Source organism: Chiloscyllium plagiosum, unplaced genomic scaffold (genome assembly GCF_037043375.1).
Source record: "Chiloscyllium plagiosum isolate Xiang-an unplaced genomic scaffold, Cpla_swu_hap1 HiC_scaffold_2, whole genome shotgun sequence".
Taxonomy (NCBI): Eukaryota; Metazoa; Chordata; class Chondrichthyes; order Orectolobiformes; family Hemiscylliidae; genus Chiloscyllium; species Chiloscyllium plagiosum.
In genome coordinates, this window is record NW_028270140.1 from 3,547,309 (window position 1) to 3,572,375 (window position 25,067).

General features: G+C 44.0%; 1 protein-coding gene across 4 annotated transcripts in view; it reads left to right on the forward strand.

The window, feature by feature from the left end:
* The window catches only part of dock8 (dedicator of cytokinesis 8), a 301,292-nt gene that overhangs the window by 33,372 nt on the left and 242,853 nt on the right, over nt 1-25,067 (forward strand). For all 4 annotated transcript variants that reach the window (XM_043718191.2, XM_043718205.2, XM_043718201.2 and 1 more), the window contains exon 2: nt 11,321-11,426. In XM_043718191.2, coding sequence (XP_043574126.1) covers nt 11,321-11,426 — 106 coding nt within the window. The remainder of the gene's footprint in view (nt 1-11,320; nt 11,427-25,067) is intronic.

The following is a 25,067-nucleotide window of genomic DNA, read 5'->3' on the forward strand; positions in this document are numbered from 1 at the left end:
GCCGGGAGGGAGGAATGGCAGAGTAGTCAACCTAAAGCTGTCACGTGGCACTTGACCCTGCAATCTCCTCACTAGCCTCTGGGGTCCAGTGCCAACACTGGGAGAGCTGTGTCACAGACTAGCCAAGCAACAGCTGGGATCATACCTTACAGACCATGTCCTGGGCACTGCCATCACCATCCTGTGGTATGTCCTGCCTCACTGGTTGGACAGACCCAGCAGAGATGGCAGCACAGTGGGGCACAGGTAGGATTTCCCTTGGGAGTCCTTGACATTGATTCTGGACCCTTCACGTCTTCAGGAGGAGCATGGGCAAACAAACCTCCAGCTGTTAACCATGTACCGCCCCTCCTGTTGAACAACACTTGGAAGCATGGAGGACCTTGAGTACAGGACATGCTCTGGGTGAGGGAATGCGATATTTATCACCAAACTTACTACTTAAGAGAAACGAGAGTTAAAAAAGTTAAGCACTATTTAATTGAAAAGTAGAAAAATGAAAAAGTAAGTTATAGTTTACTTTTAAGGTTTTCTTCGTTTAAGCTTGGAAAATAAAGGAAAAAGCTAAAGGTTTAACAGTCTTTGAGTGCTCCACTCACCTCACTCTCTGCAAGACCTTAGCTGTCTGTTGTTGAAGCAGCTGCTGCAGAAATTGCCGCCTGTCCAGGATTCACTCCCAGGCCGAGCTGAGACACTGCCATGACCTGCCAAGAGACCAGGCCCTGGACCCACCACAACTCACCAGGAGATCAGGCCCGGACCTACCGAGAGACCAAAGTGGGAGAAAAGGAGTGGCAGAGCTCCAGTTGGAGCATCCTATCTGCCGCCATCTTGACTTGAGCACAGTATTCCAAAAGTGGCCTAACCAATGTTCTGTACAGCCACAACGTGACCTCCCAACTCCTATACTCAATACACTGACCACTGAAGGCAAGCATACCAAACACCACCTTCACTATCCTGTCATTCTGTGACTCAGTTTTCAAGGAATTATGAGCCAGCACTCCCAGGTCTCTTTGTTCAGCAACACTCCCAAGGACCTTACCATTAAGTGTATAAGTCCTGTCCTGATTTGCCTTTCCAAAATGCAGCATCTCATATTTATGTAAACTCCATCTGCCACTCCTTGACCCACATTAACCAACCTTTAATTCAAGCCCCACTATTCCCCAACATTTGCCTCAACAAATGTTAGGATTTAATGAAATTACTACACGTCCCAATTTCCCTCCGACTGCTACCCTGGCTAAATGCAAGCCAGAGCAGGTTCCTTCAGTAATGATTTTAAAACCGAAGTCAATTTAATGTAACAATTAACAAGCACAGTAAAATAACAGGATTTATAACTTTAAATTCTCCCTCTCTCCCTATACTGTCTGTTACACACAGGCAGTGACACACAAAGGGAATAAGGCACACACAAACATTAAGTGAAGGGAAAAGCAGTATTCAGAAGATCACAGTTCTGTCGTAGTAGAGCTGCCAGGGGTGGTGGTGAAGGCAGATATGATAAGGGCATTTAAGGGACTTTTAGGTAACCACATGAATATGCAAGGACTGGAGGGATATAGACCAAGGGCAGACAGAATGGGATTACTTTCATTTGGTGTCACGTTCAGCACAACATTGTGAGCCAAAGGACCTGTTCCTGGGCTGTGCTGTTCTACATTCTATGTATCACAAGTCCAAAATCGCAAATAGGTAAATAGAATTCTCGATTATTTGATGATCACTCAGTATTATTTGCACAGGATTGGTCATTTTGTCGGCTATTGGTTACTTGGTTGGATTCACTATCTGTTTTTTTTGTTGTATTTGTATTTTAGAAGTATTTCTTTCAGCATTTTCAGGTGTAGTTTTTCTACTGTTCCAACAAATTGGAGAGAGCAACTTTACACAGAAAGGCTGGAGAGAAAATTTGATGCATTTAATTTCTAGAAGTCTCCTTACTACACTCCCTCCCAGGATCTGTCAAGCTGCAGTCTGACCAATCAAAGGCCTGTTGCTGTACTGAGCTCTCCTAAACCCAGGACAAATCGAGCCACTTTGTCTGGACTCTGGGATCCCAAACAATAACATTGTTTATATGCACTAATCCTTTTTTATTGTCAAAACGCATTGTTCCTTCTCCCTTTTTAAGAGCAGTGTCCATCTTATTTTAATTTTCAATCCGCTGTCCCAAAAAAAGATGTGGTCTGTTACAACTGTACATGAACAGATGGTGATTCAGGCTGCCTGAGCAATTTGAGAAGACTGAGAAATTTACATTAAACATCCGCAGAGAGTTGAACAACTTGAGAGCAGCTGGGGACAGCGTCACCTTTGAAGAGAACTGTTGAACTGAAGGAAATAATTTTACATGGAAAAGATAATATTCAAGGAGGGGTTGGAGTGTCTGAGCTATACCTGGAGAGGCTGAATAGGCTGGGGTTGTTTTCCCTGGAGCGTCGGAGGCTGAGGGGTGACCTTATAAAGGTTTACAAAATCATGAGGGGCATGGATAGGATAAATAGACAAAGTCTCTTCCCTGGGGTGGGGGAGTCCAGAACTAGAGGGCATAGGTTTAGGGTGAGTGGAGAAAGATATAAAAGAGACCTAAGGGACAACTTTTTCACACAGTGGGTGGTGCGTGTATGGAATGAGCTGCCAGAGGAAGTGGTGAAGGCTGGAAAAATTACAGCATTTAAAAGGCATCTTGGGTATCCAAGATGGCGGCAATCTAGGAAGATCGCATTAAAGAGCTCTGCACCGCAGCACGAACCTTCAACTCGCCCAACCCGGATCATCGCGATATCTGGCCTCCAGAAAGAGTCCCAAGAAACTTTGAAAAGTTAACTTACCTGTATTTCTAGCCGTCCAGTGATGCCAAAAAAGGGAGGAGGAGTGTCCGAGACCGGGTCTGCAGCGCGGCCTGCAGGGTCCTCTGACTCTATTACTTTCCAGACCCTGGTGAATGAGCTCTCAAAATCTCGTGAGATGTTGGGGGAAACAAATACAAGAGAAGCTGGCTCCAATCTCTCTCATGCTGCAGAAGCATGCGCAGCAGCTGGGAGACCTGGAAAAGAGGATGGATGAGGTTGAGCACAGGGTCATAGTGGTAGAAGCCATTGTCAGTTCGTCCAAGGATAGAATCCAAGCCCTGGAACCACAGGTCTGTAATTTGCATGACCAATTGCGCGATGATTTTCAAAATGGAGGTAGGAGAAAAACATTCGGTCTGCTTGAGGGTAAGGAAGGTGAGCGACCTGCGGAATTTGTTGAGGATTGCTGCCGAAATTCCTTGACTTGGAGGCTGGCATGAGAGAATTGAAGATAGAAAGGGCTCACCGGGTCACGGTGCAGAGATCGGATCGGGGTCAATGTCCTCTTCCTCATCCTCTCCTGGTGTGGGTCCATCACTACAGAGATAAGGAGAGAATCGTGGAAGCTTCCAGAATCCAGGGGAAGAATCTGAGGGCCCTAATTTACAAGGGCTGTAAGATCATGTTCTTCCAGGACTTCTCAACGGCGGTGATCCAGAAAAGAAAATCTTATGACTGTGTCAAGGGAAGACTGAGGGAGCTAGGGATCCAGTCCTCTCTGAGGCACCTGGCAGTGGTTCGGACACCTTAGAGGGATCCATACATCTCTTTGACACGTTGGAGAAGGCAAGAGATTTTGTGGACAAATTTAACCTAATCTGAACAATGTAATATGTATAAATAGTAGCGTTATTTGGGTATGTCTTTGTCGTTTTGTAAAAGAAACAGAGGAAGTCCAGCTGGAGCTTTCTTTTTCTATTTTTTCTCTATTGATAATAATTTGGTTTAAACTGTTTGGCAGCGGTTCAGACATGTATTTTCAATTTCTAAGTTAAGATGCACCAAAGGATAAATAAAAATGTTTTATTTATTCATATTGGTATTCTATGGTGTGTTATCTTTCTTTTCTGCTTGTGTTTGCGGTGCAGCTCTAGCTGGGAGAAGTGAAGATGGTTGGGATGGCTAGATGCCAATTTATGCGTAGTTTGGGATGGGCAGTTGCCCCCTCTGGGCAGGGGGTGAGTTCCCCTATTGGCGCTTTATATGTTGGTTTTTTTTTTGGTTTTTGTTGTTTTTAAATTTTTAAGAGTTTTGTAGGTTTGTTAAACGTAGTGATTTTAGTTTATGTAGTTTTTATGTTTGATGGATTATGTGACACTAAGGTTCAGTGATTTGTGGTTCAAGTTCCTCCTCTCTGGAATATAAACTTTACTGCAGAACATTATGACTAATGACTTGATTAAATGGTGTATGTGGAATATTAAGGGAAGTCACTCACCAATTGAGAGGAAGAAGGTACTTTTGTGCCTTAGAAAGGGGAAGGTGAATACAGAGGAACCTCGATTATCCGAATACCAATTATCCAACAATCAGATTATCCGAAGGAGATCTCGAGGTCCCAATGGAAACATTACATCAAAAACGTGTTTCCAACAGTGATTGCGTCTTTTGTTCAGTGATTAAACAGGCACCATCTCCAAATGACTGACCTCCCACCCTCTCTCTCTCCCCCACACTTTCCCTGGAGTTCTACACAGGGGTGTACCCTAACCCCCCCCTTCCCCACATAATCTCTCCAACATTGTCCTGTACAGGGCAAAGGTGGAACCTGTCAAAACGTTGCAGTAAAAAGTTCTGTGTGTGTGAGCACGCGCGCGCTATTTGGAGACTTACCCCACAAAGACAACTGCAGCAATCTTGTTGGTGTTCAGTCCAGCTGCCCCGGAGAGTGGACAGTGTTGGACGGTTTGGGGCAGGGGTTTGGGGCTGGGGGGGCGGTGTTGGGGAGAGGGAGAGGTGTTGCAGGGGGTTGGGGCTGGAGGGACGCGGTGTTGGGGACAGGGAGAGGTGTTGCAGGGGGTTGGGGCTGGAGGGAGGCGGTGTTGGGGACAGGGAGAGGTGTTGCAGGGGGTTGGGGCTGGAGGGAGGTGGTGTTGGGGACAGGGGGAGGTGTTGCAGGGGGGTGGTGGAGCGGTATTGGGGGTGGGGGGATGTGTTGCACGGGGTTGGGGCGAGGGGGTGGTTTTGGGGGTGGAGGAGGTGTGGGACGGTGTTGGGGGTGGGGGGGTGGGGCCTTGCTTGCTGTGTGCTGCTGCTGGTCTCCTGAATGGGTAGCAGTCTTTAAAAACTCCAAGCCACAGAGGAAAGGCATTTAATCAATTAACCAAATAATCGATTATCTGAACGAAATAGTGCCCACCCATCACGTTCGGATAATCGAGGTTCCCCTGTGTTGCTTTGTTACAGGAGACACACTTGGATAATAGGGAGCATTTGAAATTACAGCAGAATGGCTTTGATCGAGTTTATTTTCATCATTTAGTTCCAGAGGTAGGGGAGTGGCTACATTGGTTAAGAAGAATCTCCTATTTAAGTTGTTGGAGTGTGTTGAAAACACAAACGGGAAGTTTGTAATTCTTAAAGTTTTGATAAATGGGGAAGAATATAGTGTTTTAAATATTTATTGTCCCCCAGCTCATCCCCTTAAACTTTTGGTGGATGCTTTTTCTAAACTGCTAAGTCTCGAGTCCCGGCATATCATTATAGCGGGAGATTTTAACTGTCTCATGGATCCCACAGTAGACAGGTTACCCAAAGGTCCCTTGATATCCTCTGTACAAACTAAACAGTTAGTGGGTGTGTGTGTGGAGTTAGGGTTGGTGAACATCTGGAGGTGTCGCCACCCTACAGGCAGGGATTTTACATTTTTCTCCAATCCGCACAAATGTCACACCAGGATTGATTTTTTTTTTCTGACCCCTGGGGCAACCCTGGACTTGGTGGTATCTTGTACGATTGGTAATATTGCCATCTCCGATCACACACCATCTCCGATCATGCTCCAGTGTACCTGTTGGTTAAGATTAAGGATGTTACAGTGGGTTCAAGGCACTGGATCCCTTTATCCTCAAGGATAATAAGTTTGTGGAGTATTTCTCTATGGAATTTTGGGTGTTCCTGGACATTAACAGGCTCGGTTAGTAGTCCATTCGTCCTTTAGGAAACTGCCAAAGCCTATGCCAGGGGGTTAGTTATTTCCTACTCTGCCAGTAGGAAGAGGCAGAAGGGTGAGCAGCAATGTCTCATGGAAGCACTGTTGAAGGCAGCCGAGAAGGCTTACTTTGACAGACCCTTGGTGGCCAAGCTACAGAGGATCACTGCGCTGCAATCTGCATTCCATGCTCATGCAGACAGCAAAGAAGGAGCTTGGTTTTGCAAAGCAAAGGCTATATGAACATGGTGGCAGGCCAGGCAAATGCTTAGCATATCTTGCCAGGAAAAGGAGTGCCCCACAAGCCATTACGGTGATTAGGAAAGGGTCTGGGAACCTGACACGGGACTCTTAAAAAGATTAATGTGGCGTTCCAGAGATTTTACTCTAAGTTATACCAATCTGAGGGTGGGCCAAAATGGAATTTTTTTTAAGGATCTGAAGTTTCTGGACGTGACCCCTGAACAAGAGTCCTTTCTCAATGCCCTGCTATCAGAGCAAGAAGTGCAGGAAGCTGTGAGGAGAAAGTGAGGTCTGCAGATGCTGGAGATCAAAGTTGAAACTTTATTGCTGGAACAGCACAGCAGGTCAGGCAGCATCCAGGGAACAGGAGATTCGACGTTTCGGGCACAGGCCCTTCTTCAGGAATGAGCAGAGAGTGTTCAGCAGGAGAAGATAAAAGGTAGGGAGGAGGGACTTGGAGGAGGGGAGTTGGAAATGTGATAGGTGGAAAGAGGTCAAGGTGAGGGTGATAGGTCGGAGTAGGGTGGAGGCGGAGAGGTCAAGAAGAAGACTGCAGGTCAGGAAGGCGGTGCCGGGCTGGAAGGATCCGGCTGAGACAAGGTGGGGGGAGGGGGGATGAAGAAACTGGTGAAGTCCAAGTTCATCCCCTGCGGTTGGAGGGTTCCCAGTCGGAAGATAAGACGCTCCTCCTCCGACCGTCGGGTTGTTGTGGTTTGGCGGTGGATGAGTCCAATGACCTGCATATCCTCGGTGGAGTGGGAGGGGGAGTTGAAATGCTGTGCCACAGGTTGGTTGGGTTGGTTCGTCCGGGTGGCCCAGAGGTGCTCCCTGAATCGCTCCGCAAGTAGGCGGCCTGTCTCCCCAATATAGAGGAGGCCACACCGGCTGCAGCGGATGCAGTAAATGATGTGGGTGGAGGTGCAGGTGAATCTGTGGCGGATATGGAAGTTTCCCTTGGGGCCTTGGAGAGAAGTGAGGGGGGAGGTGTGGGCGCAAGTGTTGCACCTCCTGCGGTTGCAAGGGAAGGTGCCGGGAGTGGTGGTTGGGTCGGTGGGGGGTGTGGATCTGACAAGGGAGTCGCGGAGGGAGTGGTCTCTACGGAAAGCTGATAGGGGAGGGGAGGGAAATATATCCTTGGTGCTGGGGTCTGTTTGGAGGTGGCGGAAGTGACGGCGGATGATGCGCTGTACATGGAGATTGGTGGGGTGGTAGGTGAGGACCAGTGGGGTTCTGTCCTGGTGGCGGTTGGAGGGGCGGGGCTCAAGGGCGGAGGAGCGGGAAGTGGAGGAGATGCGGTGGAGGGCACCGTCGACCACGTCGGGGGGGAAATTGCGGTCCTTGAAGAAGGAGGCCATCTGTGTTGTACGTATTTTGAACTGGTCCTCCTGGGAGCAGATGCGGCGGAGACGAAGGAATTGGGAGAATGGGATGGCGTTTTTACAGGGGGCAGGATGGGAGGAGGTGTAGTCCAGGTAGCTGTGGGAGTCGGTAGGTTTGTAGTGGAAGCTGTGAGGCAGCTTCAGAGTGGAAAGATGCCCGGTTCTGACGGACGTCACAGCAAATTCTGTAAGGAGTTTATAAACATACTGTCAGGCCCGATGCTCAATATGTTTAATGATTCATACAGTCAGGATCGTCGCCCACCAACTCTGAGAGAGGCCAATATTTTGCTTATTCTTAAAAAAGGGAAGGTCCTGGAGGACTGTGCTTCATACAGGCCCATTTCACTCTTAAATGTGGACTTTAAAATCCTCTCTAAGGTTCTCGCGTTAAGATGGAGACTGTGTTACCTTCTATTGTTAAAGAGGATCAGACGGGCTTCATAAAGGGCCGCAGATCCTTCAATAATGTTAGGAGGCTGCTTAATGTAATTCAAGCTTGTCAACAACAGTCAATATAGGGATTGGTGATTTCTCTAGATGCAGAGAAGGCACTTGACCGAGTTGAGTGGCCGTACCTTTTCTATACTCTGGAACGGTTTGATCTGGGCGAAGTTTTAAATAAGATGGGTAAAGGTTCTCTACAGTGGCGCTCTTGCGGTGGTCGTCACCAATGGGATGCGATCAAGCAATTTCCCCTTTCACCATTGCTTTTTACGTTAGTGATTGAACCATTGGCAGAAGCCATTCGTGGGGATCCCAATATATCCGCTCCAGAAGTGGGGTCAAAATGACATAAAATTTTATTGTATGTGGACCTTGCCCTAATTTTATTTGTCAAATCCAGCAGTTTCAGTGCCTTGCCTGATGCAATGTATCTCCGCTTTTGGTCCCTTTTTTTGGGGTACAAGATTAATTTTTGCAAAATCAGAGGCTATGCCTGTGGGTGGTTTTATGAAGGAGCTAAGTCTCGAGGGCGAATATTGATTCCCATTTAGGTGGTCACAGCAGGGTTTTGTGTATTTGGGCATATTCATTACTCCAGTTCTGGATCGGCTGTTCAAAGCCAATTTTGTTCAATTATTTGACAAAATTAAACAAGACCTTCAAAGATGGGAGGCACTTCCAGTCTCGTGGTTGGGCCAGATAGCACTTATTAAAATGAATATTCTTCCCTGTTTGCTGTACCCGATACAGATTCTCCCCCTGATTTTCAATAAGCAAACATTCAGGAGAGTGAATGGCTGGTTCAACTCCTTTTTTCTGCCATCGTAAGCTGCTCCTCAGTAAATTAGCTGAACCACAACTACCTCACAGACTGGGGGGAGTGGACCTTCCAGATATTAACAGCTACCAAGTAAGCTCACTTTTATCCTACCTGAGTGATTTGGTTTGTGGGGATCCCTTTTCAATATGATTAGATACCGAAGTCTCCCAGGCAAGGTGCCCACTTACCAGTTTGCTGTTTCTGGACAAAGTGAGGACAGTTAGGGAATATTGCCATAACCCAATAGTCATCAACACTGTTAAAGCATGGAGGGCAATTCGGCAGAGGGAAGGCAATATTGGCAAAACATCTTTTACACCTTTAGTGGGTATGCCAGATTTTCAACTGGAGATGATAGATTCAAAATTTAAGCATTGGGCAGCCAGGGGTGTGTCTTGCATGGGCGATTTATTTGAGGGAGACATAATGATGTCATTTGATCAGTTAGTACGGAAGGACGAGTTATCTAATAGAGACCTCTTTCGTTTTTTCAAGTTAGGGATTTTATTCAAAAAAAGACTACACTATTGAAGTCTCCTCAGAGGCATGGGAAAATATTTGGGAAAATGCAGGTAGATATCAATTTGCAATAGGACCCTTGCTTTACAGTTAAAGGTTCTCCACAGGGTCCACTTGGCTCCGGACCATTTGTCAAAATTTAAACCAGGGGTATCTTCAGCATGTCCTAAGTGCAAGGTCTGTACGGGCGCTTTCACCCATTGTCTCTGATTTTATGGTCGGCTTCAAACATACTGGAGTGCTGTGATGGGTGCAATGGAGAGGATTTTGGGTGTAAGGGTGGAGAAGGACCCGATTTCTCCTCTTCTGGGCCTGCCCAGTGTTTTCCCTGCAGATGCACAAAAGAAAAGGTTTTCAATATCCTCACTTTCTGCACAAAAAAGAATATCTTGTTAGGTTGGATATCCAAAAAACTCCCAGGTCTGTCGGGTTGGCGGAAGATTGTTATGGAGCATATTCCCCTGAATCTTCTAACAAGTATGGTACACCACAAAACTGAGAATTTTTATAAGACATGGCAGCCCTTTTTGGAATACTTGGAGATAGATTTATCTGCCACAATAATAAGGGCTTTTATATAGCTGTACCATTTGTGTTTTATGAGTCCAATATCCAGGGAGGAGGAACTGTGAATGTATGTTTGGCTGAGTTATTACTACTTATTAATTTGCTGGTTATTATTTATTTAGTTATATAGCTAGTTTTTAAAAATTTTATATTTTTCTACATCTGTTTATACATTTGTAGATGAGGGTGGGTTGGGTTTTTTAATTTGTGTTTTTTTTTGTACTGCCTTGAATTGTATTGTTTTGTATTTATTGTAATATTAAAAAATCTATTTTTTCAATAAAATATATTTTAAAAAACAAGATATCTGGATGGGTATATGGATAGGAAGGGTTTAAAGGGATATGCGCCAAATGATGGAAAATGGGACTAGATTAATTGAGGATATCTGGTTGGCATGGACAAATTAGACTGAATGGTCTGTTTCTGTGTTGTATAACTCTAACTATGACTGTATTTGAGTCATCCTAGCATCCATCTGACATTAGACAAACAGTCATCATTTCACAGATACTAATCTTTTAAAAATTGTGTGTGTAATTTATGTATATCAATTACATCTAACTGGAACAGACTAGAAAGATGTGAAGTTTTGTTTTGTTCATGCAGGATTGTGGACCATGGATGTTGAGCATCTTGTAAATAAGAGAGCGTGTAATTTTAAATTTTCTTTGTATTAAAAGGAGGATGTTTGAATAATATCTTTCTTCACTCTGGTTTGTCGCACTCATGTGCTCTGTCATAATTTTGTGTGAATAAAGGTTATTGCAGTGGGTCATTTCGATGATGGTGTTACCGGTGGTGTCTACTTGCCTGGAGGTAAAATTGGGATGTATGTGTTTGCTTCAACCTCATTTCTTTGACAGTGAAGTCTTGTTGAGGCCACAATAGATACTCATCTGATCTGACTACAGGTTGGACCGAAGGGTCTGTTTCCATGCTGTACATCTCTATGACTCTATTGTGGGGTTTTCTTTGCCAGTCAACATGCATAAAACAAAAGAGAAAAGTGGAGTTTTCTGAGCTAATCGAGACCAGCTCTGTCTGTATAAATTCCTCTGAATCTACCACCTGAAACAGAAAATTAAGAATGGCAAAACAAATAAATCATAAAAGAATCCTGTCAATGTCTAAACCTAACTTTTTACAAAAACCTTTAAAAGAGAACCTCAGCCGGTCTTGCAGTATCTGTGGAGAGAAAACTGGATTTGAAATGTTAAGCTGTTTCTCTCTCCACAGATGCTGCTAGACCTGCTGAGATTCTCCAGCAATTTCTGATTTTAGCATCTGCAATTCTTTATTTTATCCTAACTTTTTATTTATTTTGTTGTAGGTATTCCTCAGCTGAAATGAGAAGGCAGTGTTTCCAACAAACAAATCATGCAGCTATTTTTCACCAACGCACGTCCAGTGTCATTGGCTCCCCATCATTGCATATAGTAAGTCCACTATAACTCCAGAAGCATACAGGCTTTTGCTAAATGATTTCTGTTAATTTAAAGCATGGCACTGAGACTTTGTCTTAATATGTATTTGAGACTAAGGTATCGTGTGGAGTTTATTTCACAAACTCCTGAATGATTCACCAGTGGTTGTAAGAAAGATAAATATATAATATTGAGATGATGAAAGGAAAAGCAAATGTGAATGAATTGAGATAGGAAGAAGCAACGGATTTATTATTGTTCTATCAAAGATGCTGAATATTTCTGATTTCCAATTCAATATGGAGTTCTTAAAATTAGGTACTGCCTAGCAAACTCCCACAAACTGTAAGAACATAACCAACATCATAAAAACAGATCAAGTTTTAAATATTGGCCAGGGTGTGGTATTGTGGGTTCTTCTGCATCAACTGAAATAGGTAATTAGAGCTTTTCTTTTAATATCTCATCCAAACGACAGCATCTATGATAGTGCAGTACCCACTTAGTACAACATTGGCATATTCATAGAATCCCTACAGTGTGGAAGCAGGCCATTCAGCCCATCTAGTCCATACTAACCGTCTGAAGAGTATCCATCCCGGTACCTTATTCCTGTAACCCTGCATTTCCCATGGCCAACCCACCTAGCCTGCAGAACTCTGGACTAATTTAGCATGCTGAAAATGTGTTGCTGGAAAAGCGCAGCAGGTCAGGCAGCATCCAAGGAACAGGAGAATCGCGTTTCGGGCATAAGCCCTTCTTCAGGAATGAAGAAGGGCTTATGCCTGAAATGTCGATTCTCCTGTTTCTTGGATGCTGCCTGACCTGCTGCGCTTTTCCAGCAACACATTTTCAGCTCTGATCTCCAGCATCTGCAGTTCTCACTTTCTCCACTAATTTAGCATGGCCAATCCACCCTAATTTCCACATCTTTGGATTGTGGGAGGAAACCGGAGCACCCAGAAGAAACACATGCAGACATGAGGAGAGTGTTCAAACTCTACATAGACAGTCACCTGAGGCTGGAATTGAACCGGGTCCCTGGCGCTGTGAGGCAGCAGTGCCAACCACTGAGCCACTGTTTTGCCTTGATTTTTGTGCTCAAGCTCTTGAGTGGGACATCAACCCAAAACCTTGTGTCTTCGTGGTGACTATTGAGCCACAGCTGGGAGTAAATTTCACATTTTAAGTAAATGCTGACTATATACTGAACAATTTAACTTGTAGTATCTTTGAAGGAGGGAATGTGAGGAGGAGATTATAATTGCAGGTTGTAAGCTGTACCAAAATTTGTCTATCAATCATTTGGCTAATAGATGTTTACACTTAATCATACATAATAGGGATAGAATTTTGAGTAAATGTAATCCAGGCAGCTTCCCAACTTTAAACTCAACTTCCATTGTTGCCACGTGAAATCTTTCAAAGAAGTGTTTTGCAGATCTGTGATACAACTTTGAAAATTCTTGTCACTTTGAACTGAATCTGAACTTGGATAATTGCTGGAAATTTATGAGTACGGCTTGTCGGCTTGTAGGGGGTAAAGGACACGAAATTCTGGTTGTGTTCAAGAAGCTGTAATGTGGAGGTGCCGGTGTTCGACTGCGGTGGACAGAGTCCGATGTCGCACGATACCAGGTTATAGTCCAACAGGTTTATTTGAAATTGCAAGCTATTAGAGCGCAGCTCCTTCATCAGATGACTTCTGGACTATAACCTGACGTCATGGACTTCTGAGTTAATACAAAGTACTAAGATGGCAAGAAGAGTCACAGGATCGCTATCGAACAACATTTGACACAGGTGCACAAATGGTAACAGAACAGCTAAGTGAAAGCTTGATCAAAGAGGTCGAGTTTAAGGAGCATCTTTAAAGTTGATTAAAGTGGTGAACAGAATTATTGAGAGAGTTTCAAATCTTTGGCAAAAACTCCAGTGACAGTGAGATTAAACCTAGCACACTCAAAGCCACCAAATTTGGTAACACCTTGACCTTAGAATTCTCATCTTTCATTTTTAAACTCTGTATTCATGACTTTGAAATTCCCTAATATCCATACCTCTTTCTGGCTGCAGCATCAACTTCTTACATTAAAAAAATCAAATAAATATAAAGCCATGCAAGGGACTTCAAAAGAGCATTTGGAAACAAAATATGATGCCAAACCACTCAGAGATGTTACAGCTTTTGAAATTTCTGTATTCTTCTAATGTTGACCACTTGTACATTCCCACTTTGGAATATTTTCCTTCTATCGCTTCACCTCAAACTTTTTCTCCTTTTTAAACATTTTTCTTAAGTGTTTGCTATTTTCTTGGTAAATACCATTTCTTTTTATTTTTCTGTATTTTTGATTGTGGACTAAAATGGGAAAGTAACCCTTTTAAAAGTTAGAGGTTGTCTAAAGGATTGCTGGGCCTTTTAAAAGCAAGTTACCAAATGCTTATTGTAATGGGTACTTGTTCCTACAGTGGGAGAGGTTACTACAGATGCGTTGGAGCAGAGGTGTGTATGGGAAGGGTGATTCAGCTGGCAACAAGTAGCTGATTGGTCTGTGGAGTTATGACCAGCTGTTGATGACCGTGGTCTTCTGCCTGACAACAACAATGATTGGCTCCCAGCTAGCTGAACAGCTTGTTGATGGGAATGTCTGGTCATAAGCCATTGGAAGGAAGGTGCTGTCATTTACACTGCTGTCACAAAAAAATACCTCAAGCTTGAAATCTGTTTCTCCATATCAGTGGCTGTGGCTTTTAACCAATAAGGCAGCGACTTTATAAGTATGGACCAGTCACTCTGTGCCTCTATCAGGCAAGTGAAAGGACTTGGAAAAGAGTGATCAAGGAGCAGCAGGTCCTGACAAGCCAAAAGGTTGACCTCTGTGAACCCTGTGGATAGGGATCATTTGAACTGTGTTCATAGACTTCGGCCTCCATCCATAACACCCATGTTTTATTGTGTCTTTTTGTGGAGGGAGAGAGGTTTATAAGGGGGCTAGAATTTTAATGAATAGAGTTATATGTTGACAGTTTATAATTGTTTACTTGTAGCTACAGTTTATTTACTGTAATAAATAATAATTCTACTTTAGTAGAAAAACCTGGTCCTGTTAAGGCGGAAGTGTGGACTGCAGATGCTGGAGATCAGAGTCAAGATTAGAGTGGTGCTGGAAAAGCACAGCAGGTCAGGCAGGATCCGAGGAGCAGGAAAATTGACATTTCAGACAAAAGCCCTTTCCTGTTGAAGGGCTTTTGCCTGAAATGTTGATTTTCCTGCTCCTCGGCTGCTGCCTGGCCTGCTGTGCTTTTTCAACACCACTCTAATCTCTACTTTCTGTTAACCTGAGTCTAAAAGACAAGTAATTTGCAGAAGTTTACATACATTTATAAAATCTTTTAACTTTTATAATGAATAGCAGGACTTGGTTTCCAAGTGCTTCCCCAGGTTGATTTGAAGGCCTTTAAGTATATTACAAACTCCATGGAGGACATATAAAGGAAAATTATCAAATTTACTAAATGACCATAATAAAGAAATCAACAATGTTTTTACATTTTGTAATTTGTACTTTTTTTTGGTTCTTATTTGTGTTAATTATACACAAATTAGCAGGGAAATGACACTTAAACTTAGATTTATCTTTTTATTTATAATCATCAATACAACTAAGATCCTCCTATGTTTATACAATCACACGCACCAGCATTACTTTGTACACAAATATTGGCACTGTGTAGGCGCACAGATCATAAAATGTCATTCTTTATTCATATGCAGTTGGTCAGGAGTCCCATCCAACAACAGTTTTCATCCACTGATACAATTATCAGTCCCTGTTGGTATTGCTTCCAGAATTCATTGACAACCACTTCAAGGTTTAGCCACTTACCAGCATCTTTGAGATATTCAGGCCTTTCCAAGTTTTAGACCTCTTCAGGCAGCTCATACAGTATGTGTAAATGCTCATTTCTTTTTATCAACTAAAGCTGAAGACTGATCTCTTCCTGACAGTGATTTGCTGCATCTCCTCACACTCTCCGTATTGCTCCTGCTATGTTGGCTGATTTTTTTTTGTCTGTATCTGCATCTTTACCCTCCAAATCCTCTGCTTGTAACTTTGCTTTGTGTCTGTCAGCCAGATATCAGCCTTCTTAGACTAAATCAGCAAACTGTAGATACTGTAAATATGAAACAAAACAGAAATTGCTGGTGAAACTCACTTGGTCTAATAGCATCTGCAGAGAGAAAGCAAAGCTTGTGTTTCAGATCCAGTGACCCTTCTTCAGAACTGGTAGAACTTCTTTCTTAACCTCGATTTGGAGATGCCGGTGTTGGACTGGGGTGTACAAAGTTAAAAACCACACAACACCAGGTTATAGTCCAACAGGTTTAATTGGAAGCACACTAGCTTTTGGAGCGACGTTCCTTCATCACTATCACCTGATGAAGGAGCGTCGCTCCGTAAGCTAGTGTGCTTCCAATTAAACCTGTTGGACTATAACCTGGTGTTGTGTGATTTTTAACTTTCTTAACCTCCTTGTAGTTGAGAAGTGTTTCTCGGTCAAGAGTTGCCATGTTACATTAACTAATATTTTGTATTTTTAAGAAAGGTGGTAAGGAAGAGCCAGGAAACTATAGACCTGTGAGCCTGACATCGGTGGTGGGCAAGTTGTTGAAGGGGATTCTGAGGGACAGGATGTACAATGTATTTGGAAAGGCAAGGACTGATTAGGGATAGTCCAAATGGCTTTGTGCGTGGGAAATCATGTCTCACTATCTTGATTGATTGAGTTTTTTGAGGAAGTAACAAAGAGGATTGAGGGCAGAGTGGCAGATATGGTCAATTGGAACTTCAGTAAGGCATTCGACAAGGTTCAGCACAGTAGACTGGTTAACAAGGATAGATCACATGGAATAATTAGCCGTTTAGATACAGAACTGGCTTAAAGGTAGAAGACAGAGGGTGGTGGTGGAGGTTTGTTTTTCAGCCTGGAGGCCTGTGACCAGTGGAGTGCCACAAGGATCAGTGCTGGGTCCACTGACTTTTGTCATTTGTATAAATGATTTGGATGTGAACATAGGAAGTATAGTTAGTAAGTTTGCAGATGACACCAAAATAGAAGGTGCAGTGGACAGCGAAGAAGCTTACCTCAGAGTACAACAGGATTTTGATCAGATGGGCTGAGGAGTGGCAGGTGGAGTTTAATTTAGATAAGTGTGAGGTGTTGCATTTTGGAAAGGCAAATCTTAGCAGGACTTATACACTTAATGGTAAGGTCCTGAGGAGTGTTGCTGTACAGAGCCATTAGGGTGCAGGTTCATAAGTTGAAAGTAGAGTTGCAGGTAGATAGGATAGTGAAGAAGGTGTTTGGTATTCTTGCTTTTATTGGACAGTGCATTGAATATAGTATTTGGGAGGTCATGTTGCGACTCTACAGGACATTGGTTAGGCCACTTTTGGAATACTAATTCACCACTGGTTTCCCTGTATAGGAAGGATGTTGTGAAACTTGAAAGGGTTCAGAAAAGATTTACAAGGATTTACCAGGATTGGAGGGTTTGAGCTAGAGGGAGAGGCTGAATAAGCTGGGGCTATTTTCCCAAGAGTGTCTGAGGTTGAGTTGTGTCTTATAGAAGTTTACAAAATCCTGAGGGGCATGGATAGGGTGAAGAGCCAAGGTCTTTTCCCCAGGGTAGAAAAGTCCAAAACTAGAGAACATAGGTTTAGGGTGAGAGGAGAAAGACTTAAAAGGGACCTAAGGTGCAACTTTTTCACGCAGAGGGTAATGTGTGTATGGATTGAGCTGCCAGAGGAACTGATGGAGACTGGTACAATTACAACATTAAAGAGGCATCTGGATGGGTATACGAATAGGAAGGGTTTAGAGAGATATGGGCCAGATGCTGGCAGGTGGGACTAGATTGGGTTGGGATATCTGGTCGGCATGGATCAGTTGGACTTGAAGGGTCTGTTTCTATGCTGTACATCTCTATGACTCTACTGTGGAAGAAAATGACAATTGATACATTTTACGATTGTTGCAAATGATCCTTCTCAAACATTCTTAAAAACAACCACGCCTCTTCAGAAGTTCAAATTCTTCTTTACTGCTTCCATGTCAACTGGCATCATTGTTTGATGTATAATTTATAGTGTTTAATAAATTACACTGTACCTGATTTAGCCTTACTGTTCTGTGCTTAAACTGTTTTGCTGTGGATTGTTTCATGGATCTTCAGCCAAACTTACAGAAGTTAGGCACATGGAATCACCCTATTGTGGCACAGAGACGGTTATGTGGAATGTAGAATGTTTAATGTGTACCACATCATACAGTTATCACCCAATAAAACCGACCTGCTTCTTCGTGATTGCTGCTTCAACAAACACCTTCACACATCTCTGTTGTTAACTTAAGACCATAAGACATAGGAGCGGAAGTAAGGCCATTCGGCCCATCGAGTCCACTCTGCCATTCAATCATGGCTGATGGGCATTTCAACTCCACTTACCCGCATTCTCCCCGTAGCCCTTAATTCCTTGTGACATCAAGAACTTATCAATTTCTGCCTTGAAGACATTTAGCGTCCCAGCCTCCACTGCACTCTGTGGCAATGAATTCCACAGGCCCACCACTCTCTGGCTGAAGAAATGTCTCCACATTTCTGTTCTGAATTTATCCCCTCTAATTCTAAGGCTGTGTCCACAGGTCCTAGTCTCCTCGCCTAACAGAAACAATTTCCTAGCGTCCACCCTCTCCAAGCCATGTATTATCTTATCAGTTTCTATTAGATCTCCCCTTAATCTTTTAAACTCCACTGAATACAATCCTAGGATCCTCAGCCGTTCCTTATATGTTAGACCTACCATTCCAGGGATCATCCGTGTGAATCTCAGCTGGACACGCTCCAGTGCCAGTATGTCCTTCCTGAGGTGTGGGGACCAAAACTGGACACAGTACTCCAAATGGGGCCTAACCAGAGCTTTATAAAATATCAGTAGCACAACAGTGCTTTTATATTCCAACTCTCTTGAGATAATTGACAACGTTGCATTCGCTTTCTTAATCACGGACTCAACCTGCATGTTTACCTTTAGAGAATCCTCAACTAGCGCTCCCAGATCCCTCTGTACTTTGGCTTTACGAATTTTCTCACCGTTTAGAAAGTAGTCCATGCTTGTATTCTTTTTTCCAAAGTGCAAGACCTCGCATTTGCTCACATTGAATTCCATCAGCCATTTCCTGGACCGCTCCTCCAAACTGTCTAGACCCTTCTGCAGCCTCCCCACTTCCTCAGTACTACCTGCCTGTCCACCTAACTTTGTATCATCGGCAAACTTCACTAGAATGCCCCCAGTCCCTTCATCCAGATCATTAATATATAATGCGAACAACTGCGGCCCCAACACTGAACCCTGCGGGACACCACTTGTCACCAGCTGTCATTCCGAAAAAGAACCTTTTATCCCAACTCTCTGCCTTCTGTCAGACAGCCAATCCTCAATCCATACCAGTAGCTCACCTCGAACACCATGGGCCCTCACCTTGCTCAGCAGCCTCCCGTGTGGCAACTTATCAAAGGCCTTTTGGAAGTCTAGGTAGATCACATCCACTGGGTTTCCCTGGTCTAACCTACTTATCACCTCTTCAAAGAACTCCAACAGGTTTGTCAGACAGGACCTCCCCTTACTAAATCCATGTTGACTTGTTCTAATCCGACCCTGCTTTTCCAAGAATTTAGAAACCTCATCCTTAATGATGGATTCTAGAATTTTACCAACAACCGAGGTTAGGCTAATTGGCCTATAATTTTCCATCTTTTGCCTTGATCCTTTCTTGAACAAGGGGGTTACAACAGCAATCTTCCAATCATCCGGGACTTTCCCTGACTCCAGTGACTTTTGAAAGATCTCAACCAACGCCTCTGCTATTTCCTCAGCCACCTCCCTCAGAACTCTAGGATGTAGCCCATCGGGGCCAGGAGATTTATCAATTTTAAGGCCTTTTAGCTTTTCTAGCACTTTCTCTTTTGTAATGGCAACCATACTCAACTCAGCCCCCTGACTCCCTTGAATTGTTGGGATATTACTCATGTCTTCCACTGTGAAGACTGACGCAAAGTACTTATTAAGTTCTCCTGCTATTTCCTTATCTCCCATCACTAGGCTTCCATCATCAGTTTGAAGTGGCCCAATGTCTACTCTTGCCTGTCGTTTGTTTCTTATGTATTGAAAGAAACTTTTACTATCATTTCTAATATTACTGGCTAGCCTACCTTCATATTTGATCCTCTCCTTCCTTATTTCTCTCTTTGCTATCCTCTGTTTGTTTTTGTAGCCTTCCCAATCTTCTGATTTTCCAGTGCTCTTGGCCACTTTATAGGATCTCTCTTTTTCTTTGATAGATTTCCTGACTTCCTTTGTCAGCCATGGCCGACTAAGCCCTCCCTGGATAATCTTTCTCTTCTTGGGGGATGAACCTCTGTACAGTGTCCTCAATTTTACCCACAAACTCCTGCCATTTTTGCTTTACTGTCTTCCCCGCTAGGCTCTGCTTCCAGTCTATTTTCGTCAGTTCCTCTCTCATGCCCTCATAATTACGTTTATTTAACTGTAACACCATTACATCCGATTTTGCCTTCTCTCTTTCAAACTGCAGACTGAACTCTACCATATTATGATCGCTGCTTCCTAAGTGTTCCCTTACTTTAAGATTTTTTATAAAGTCTGGTTCATTACATAGCACTAGGTCCAGAATAGCCTGCTCCCTTGTAGGCTCCATGACAAACTGTTCCAAAAAGCCATCCTGTCAGCATTCCATGAATTCCCTTTCTTTGGATCCATTGGCAACATTATTTACCCAGTCCACCTGCATATTGAAGTCTCCCATGATCACCGTGACCTTGCCTTTCTGACATGCCTTCTCTAATTCCCGGTACATGTTGTGCCCCTGGTCCTGACCACTGTTAGGAGGTCTGTTCATAACTCCCACTATGGTTTTTTTGCATTTGTGGTTCCTCAATTTCACCCACACAGACTCCACATCATCCGACGCTATGTCATTCAGTGCCATAGATTTAATTTTGTTCTTGACTAACAAGGCAACCCCGTCCCCTCTGCCCACCTCCCTGTCTTTTCGATAAGTTGGGTGAGAATCGTTAACTGGACCAGCTAGATACATCTCGTGACCAGAATGGCTTGCTGCCCATATCAGAGGCAGGGTTGGAGGAACCGGAGCTGGTGCTAAACACTCCCTGGAGAAACTACAAAAAAAAGCTGGCCTTTGTCCTCGGAATCTAAGGGAGAGGGATTGTAATACAGTTAGCCAGGTGGACCTTTGTAGGATATGAGTACCTTGTTGTGGTTCTGTTCGCTGAGCTGGGAATTTGTGTTGCAGACGTTTCGTCCCCTGTCTAGGTGACATCCTCAGTGCTTGGGAGCCTCCTGTGAAGCGCTTCTGTGATCTTTCCTCCAGCATTTGTAGTGGTTTGAATCTGCCGCTTCCGTTTGTCAGTTCCAGCTGTCCGTTGCAGTGGTCGGCATATTGGGTCCAGGTCGATGTGCTTATTGATTGAATCTGTGGATGAGTGCCATGCCTCGAGGAATTCCCTGACTGTTCTGTTTGGCTTGTCCTATAATAGTAGTGTTGTCCCAGTCGAACTCATGTTACTTGTCATCTGCGTGTGTAGCTACTAAGGATAGCTGGTCGTGTCGTTTCGTGGCTAGTTGGTGTTCATGGATGCAGATCGTTAGCTGTCTTCCTGTCTGTCCTATGTAGTGTTTTGTGCAGTCCTTGCATGGGATTTTGTACACTACATTGGTTTTGCTCATGCTGGGTATTGGGTCCTTGATTCTGGTGAGTTGTTGTCTGAGAGTGGCTGTTGGTTTGTGTGCTGTTATGAGTCCTAGTGGTTGCAGTAGTCTGGCTGTCAGTTTGGAAATGTTCTTGATGTATGGTAGTGTGGCTAGTCCTTTGGGTTGTGGCATGTCCTCATTCCGTTGTCTTTCCCTTAGCCATCTGTTGATGAAATTGCCGGGGTATCTGTTTTTGGCGAATACATTGTATAGGTGTTCTTCTTCCTCTTTTTGCAGTTCTGGTGTACTGCAGTGTTTTGTGGCCCTTTTGAATAATGTCTTGATGCAACTTATTTTATGTGTGTTGGGGTGGTTGCTTTCGTAGTTCAGGACTTGGTCTGTGTGTGTGGCTTTCCTGTATACCTTTGTGGTGAATTCTCCGTTCGGTGTTCTCTGTACCATCACGTCTAGGAATGGGAGTTGGTTGTCCTTTTCTTCCTCTCCAGTGAATCGGATTCCTGTGAGTGTGGCGTTGATGATCCGGTGTGTGTTCTCTATTTCTGTGTTTTTAATGATTACAAAGGTGTCATCCACGTATCTGACCCAGAGTTTGGGTTGAATTTGCGGTAAGACTGTTTGTTCTAACCTTTGCATTACTGCTTCTGCTATGAGTCCAGAGATGGATGAGCCCATGGGTGTGCTGTTGATTTGTTCATATATTTGGTTGTTGAATGTGAAGTGTGTTGTGAGGCACAGGTCCAGTAGTTTGAGTATGCCGTCTTTGTTGATAGTTTCAACGTCCTGTTGTCTGTTCTGTATGTCCAGCAGGTTGGCTATTGTTTCTCTGGCTAGGGTTTTGTCGATAGAGGTGAACAGTGCCGTTACGTCGAATGAGACCATAGTTTCTTCCTTGTCTATGTGTATATTTCATGATGATGTCCAAGAATTCCTGTGTTGATTGTATAGAGTGTCTGGATCCGCTGATTAGGTGTTTCAGTTTCTGCTGTAGTTCTTTAGCCAGTTTGTGTGATGGTGTCCCTGGTAGTGATACTATGGGTCTGTGGGATGTCTAGTTTGTCACTTTAGGTAGTCCATAGAATCTGGGGGTGTTGTTGCTTTCAGGTTTCACTACAAATGCCGGAGGAAAGATCACAGAAGCGCTTCACAGGAGGCTCCCAAGCACTGAGGATGTCACCTAGACAGGGGATGAAACGTCTGCAACACAAATTCCCAGCTCGGCGAACAGATCCATAACAACGAGCACCCGAGTTATAAATCTTCTCACAAATTTTGAACACCTACGGGCGAGAGACGCTAAGACAAGCCAGGAAATGGGAATCCTGTACCAGCCGCCTAAGCGCCACATACGAACAACTCCGGTTCCTGCATGAATACTGAAAGAATCGAATCCTTCCACCATGTGTCAGATACAGACCACCAGTCAACAACCCACAAGCCAGGGATACAGCCAGACAGAACGGATTCAGGATGATCCAGGTAATGATTACAGACGCTCACAACAGACTTCACAAATACAGATAAGAAATTGCACGCCAAAAATTGTTAATTTCAAAAACCACCAATCAGGAATGGACCCAGACCATAGAACAGGCCGTCACCGTAGGACAGAACAGGACCACACGCCACAAAAAAACAGCACTAAAAGAAAACATGGCCAAACTAACACACAACAGAGAGGACACCACAACACATACCTGGGTTAGAAACCTCTCCCACAGACAGCTCACAGACACGGAAAGAACAATACTGGCCAAGGGACTCAACTACAACCACAGGGACACCAAGACAGCAGACTTCCTAGCAGCACTTGAATGCACACTCAGGAACAATGGACTGACAGAAGAGACACAACAAACAGTGAGACAAAGTATCGTACCTCTGATAACAAGGAAAAGACAAACACATAAACTCAACACCAAGGAGAGGGAAGCACTAAAATCACTTAGAAATGATAAAAACATAATCATACTACCAACAGACAAAGGCAGAATGACGGTCATCCTGGACAAAGCAGACTACATCCAAAAAGCGCAACAACTACTTGCAGATACCAACACCTACCCAAAGAGGGAGTTTGACCCCACCCCACAGCTCAACAATAGGATAAACAACACACTGAGGAACCTACAAAAAAACAGACAGATAACCAGGTCGGACCAACAGAGAATGAAACCTGAAAGCAACAACACCCCCAGATTCTATGGACTACCTAAAGTGCACAAACCAGACATCCCACTCAGACCCATAGTATCACTACCAGGGACACCATCTCACAAACTGGCTAAAGAACTACAGCAGAAACTGAAACACCTGGTCAGCGGATCCAGACACTCTATACAATCAACACAGGAATTCTTGGACATCATCAGAAATATACACATAGACAAGGAAGAAACCATAGTCTTATTCGACGTAACGGCACTGTTCACCTCTATCGACAAAACCCTAGCCAGAGAAACAATAGCCAACCTGCTGGAGATATAGAACAGACAACAGGACGGTGAACCTATCAACAAAGACGGCATACTCAAACTACTGGACCTGTGCCTCACAACACACTTCACATTCAACAACCAAATATATGAACAAATCAACGGCACACCCATGGGCTCACCCATCTCTGGACTCATAGCAGAAGCGGTAATGCAAAGGTTAGAACAAACCGTCTTACCGCAAATTCAACCCAAACTCTGGGTCAGATATGTGGATGACACCTTTGTAATCATTAAAAACACAGAAATAGAGAACATACACCGGATCATCAACGCCACACTCACAGGAATCCGATTCACTGGAGAGGAAGAAAAGGACAACCAACTCCCATTCCTAGACGTGATGGTACAGAGAACACCGAACGGAGAATTCACCACAAAGGTATGCAGGAAAGCCACACACAGACCAAGTCCTAAACTACGAAAGCAACCACCCCAACACACACAAAAGAAGTTGCATCAAGACACTGTTCAAAAGGGCCACAACACACTGCAGTACACCAGAACTGCAAAAAGAGGAAGAAGAACACCTATACAATGTATTCGCCAAAAACGGATACCTGCGCAATTTCATCAACAGATGCCGAAGGGAAAGACAACAGAACGAAGACATGCCACAACCCAAAGGACTAGCCACACTACCAGACATCAAGAGCATTTCCGAACTGACAGCCAGACTACTGCGACCACTAGGACTCATAACAGCACACAAACCAACAGCCACTCTCAGACAACAACTCACCAGAACGAAGGACCCGATACCCAGCATGAGCAAAACCAATGTAGTGTACAAAATCCCATGCAAGGACTGCACAAAACACTACATAGGACAAACATGAATACAGCTAACGATCCGTATCCATGAACACCAACTAGCCACGAAACGACACGACCAGCTATCCATAGTAGCCACACACGCAGATGACAAGCAACATGAGTTCGACTGGGACAATACTACTATTATAGGACAAGCCAAACAGAGAACAGCCAGGGAATTCCTAGAGGCATGGCACTCATCCACAGATTCAATCAATAAGCACATCGACCTGGACCCAATATACCGACCACTGCAACGGACAGCTGGAACTGACAACCGGAAGCGGCAGAGACAAACCACTATAAATGCCGGAGGAAAGATCACAGAAGCGCTTCACAGGAGGCTCCCAAACACTGAGGATGTCACCTAGACAGGGGACGAAACGTCTGCAACACAAATTCCCAGCTCGGCGAACAGAACCACAACAACGAACACCCGAGCTACAAATCTTCTCACAAACTTTGAATATGAGTACCCTGAATGGGGATGTTAATTTGGTCCAAACAGGGAGCCCTGGCTGACAGAT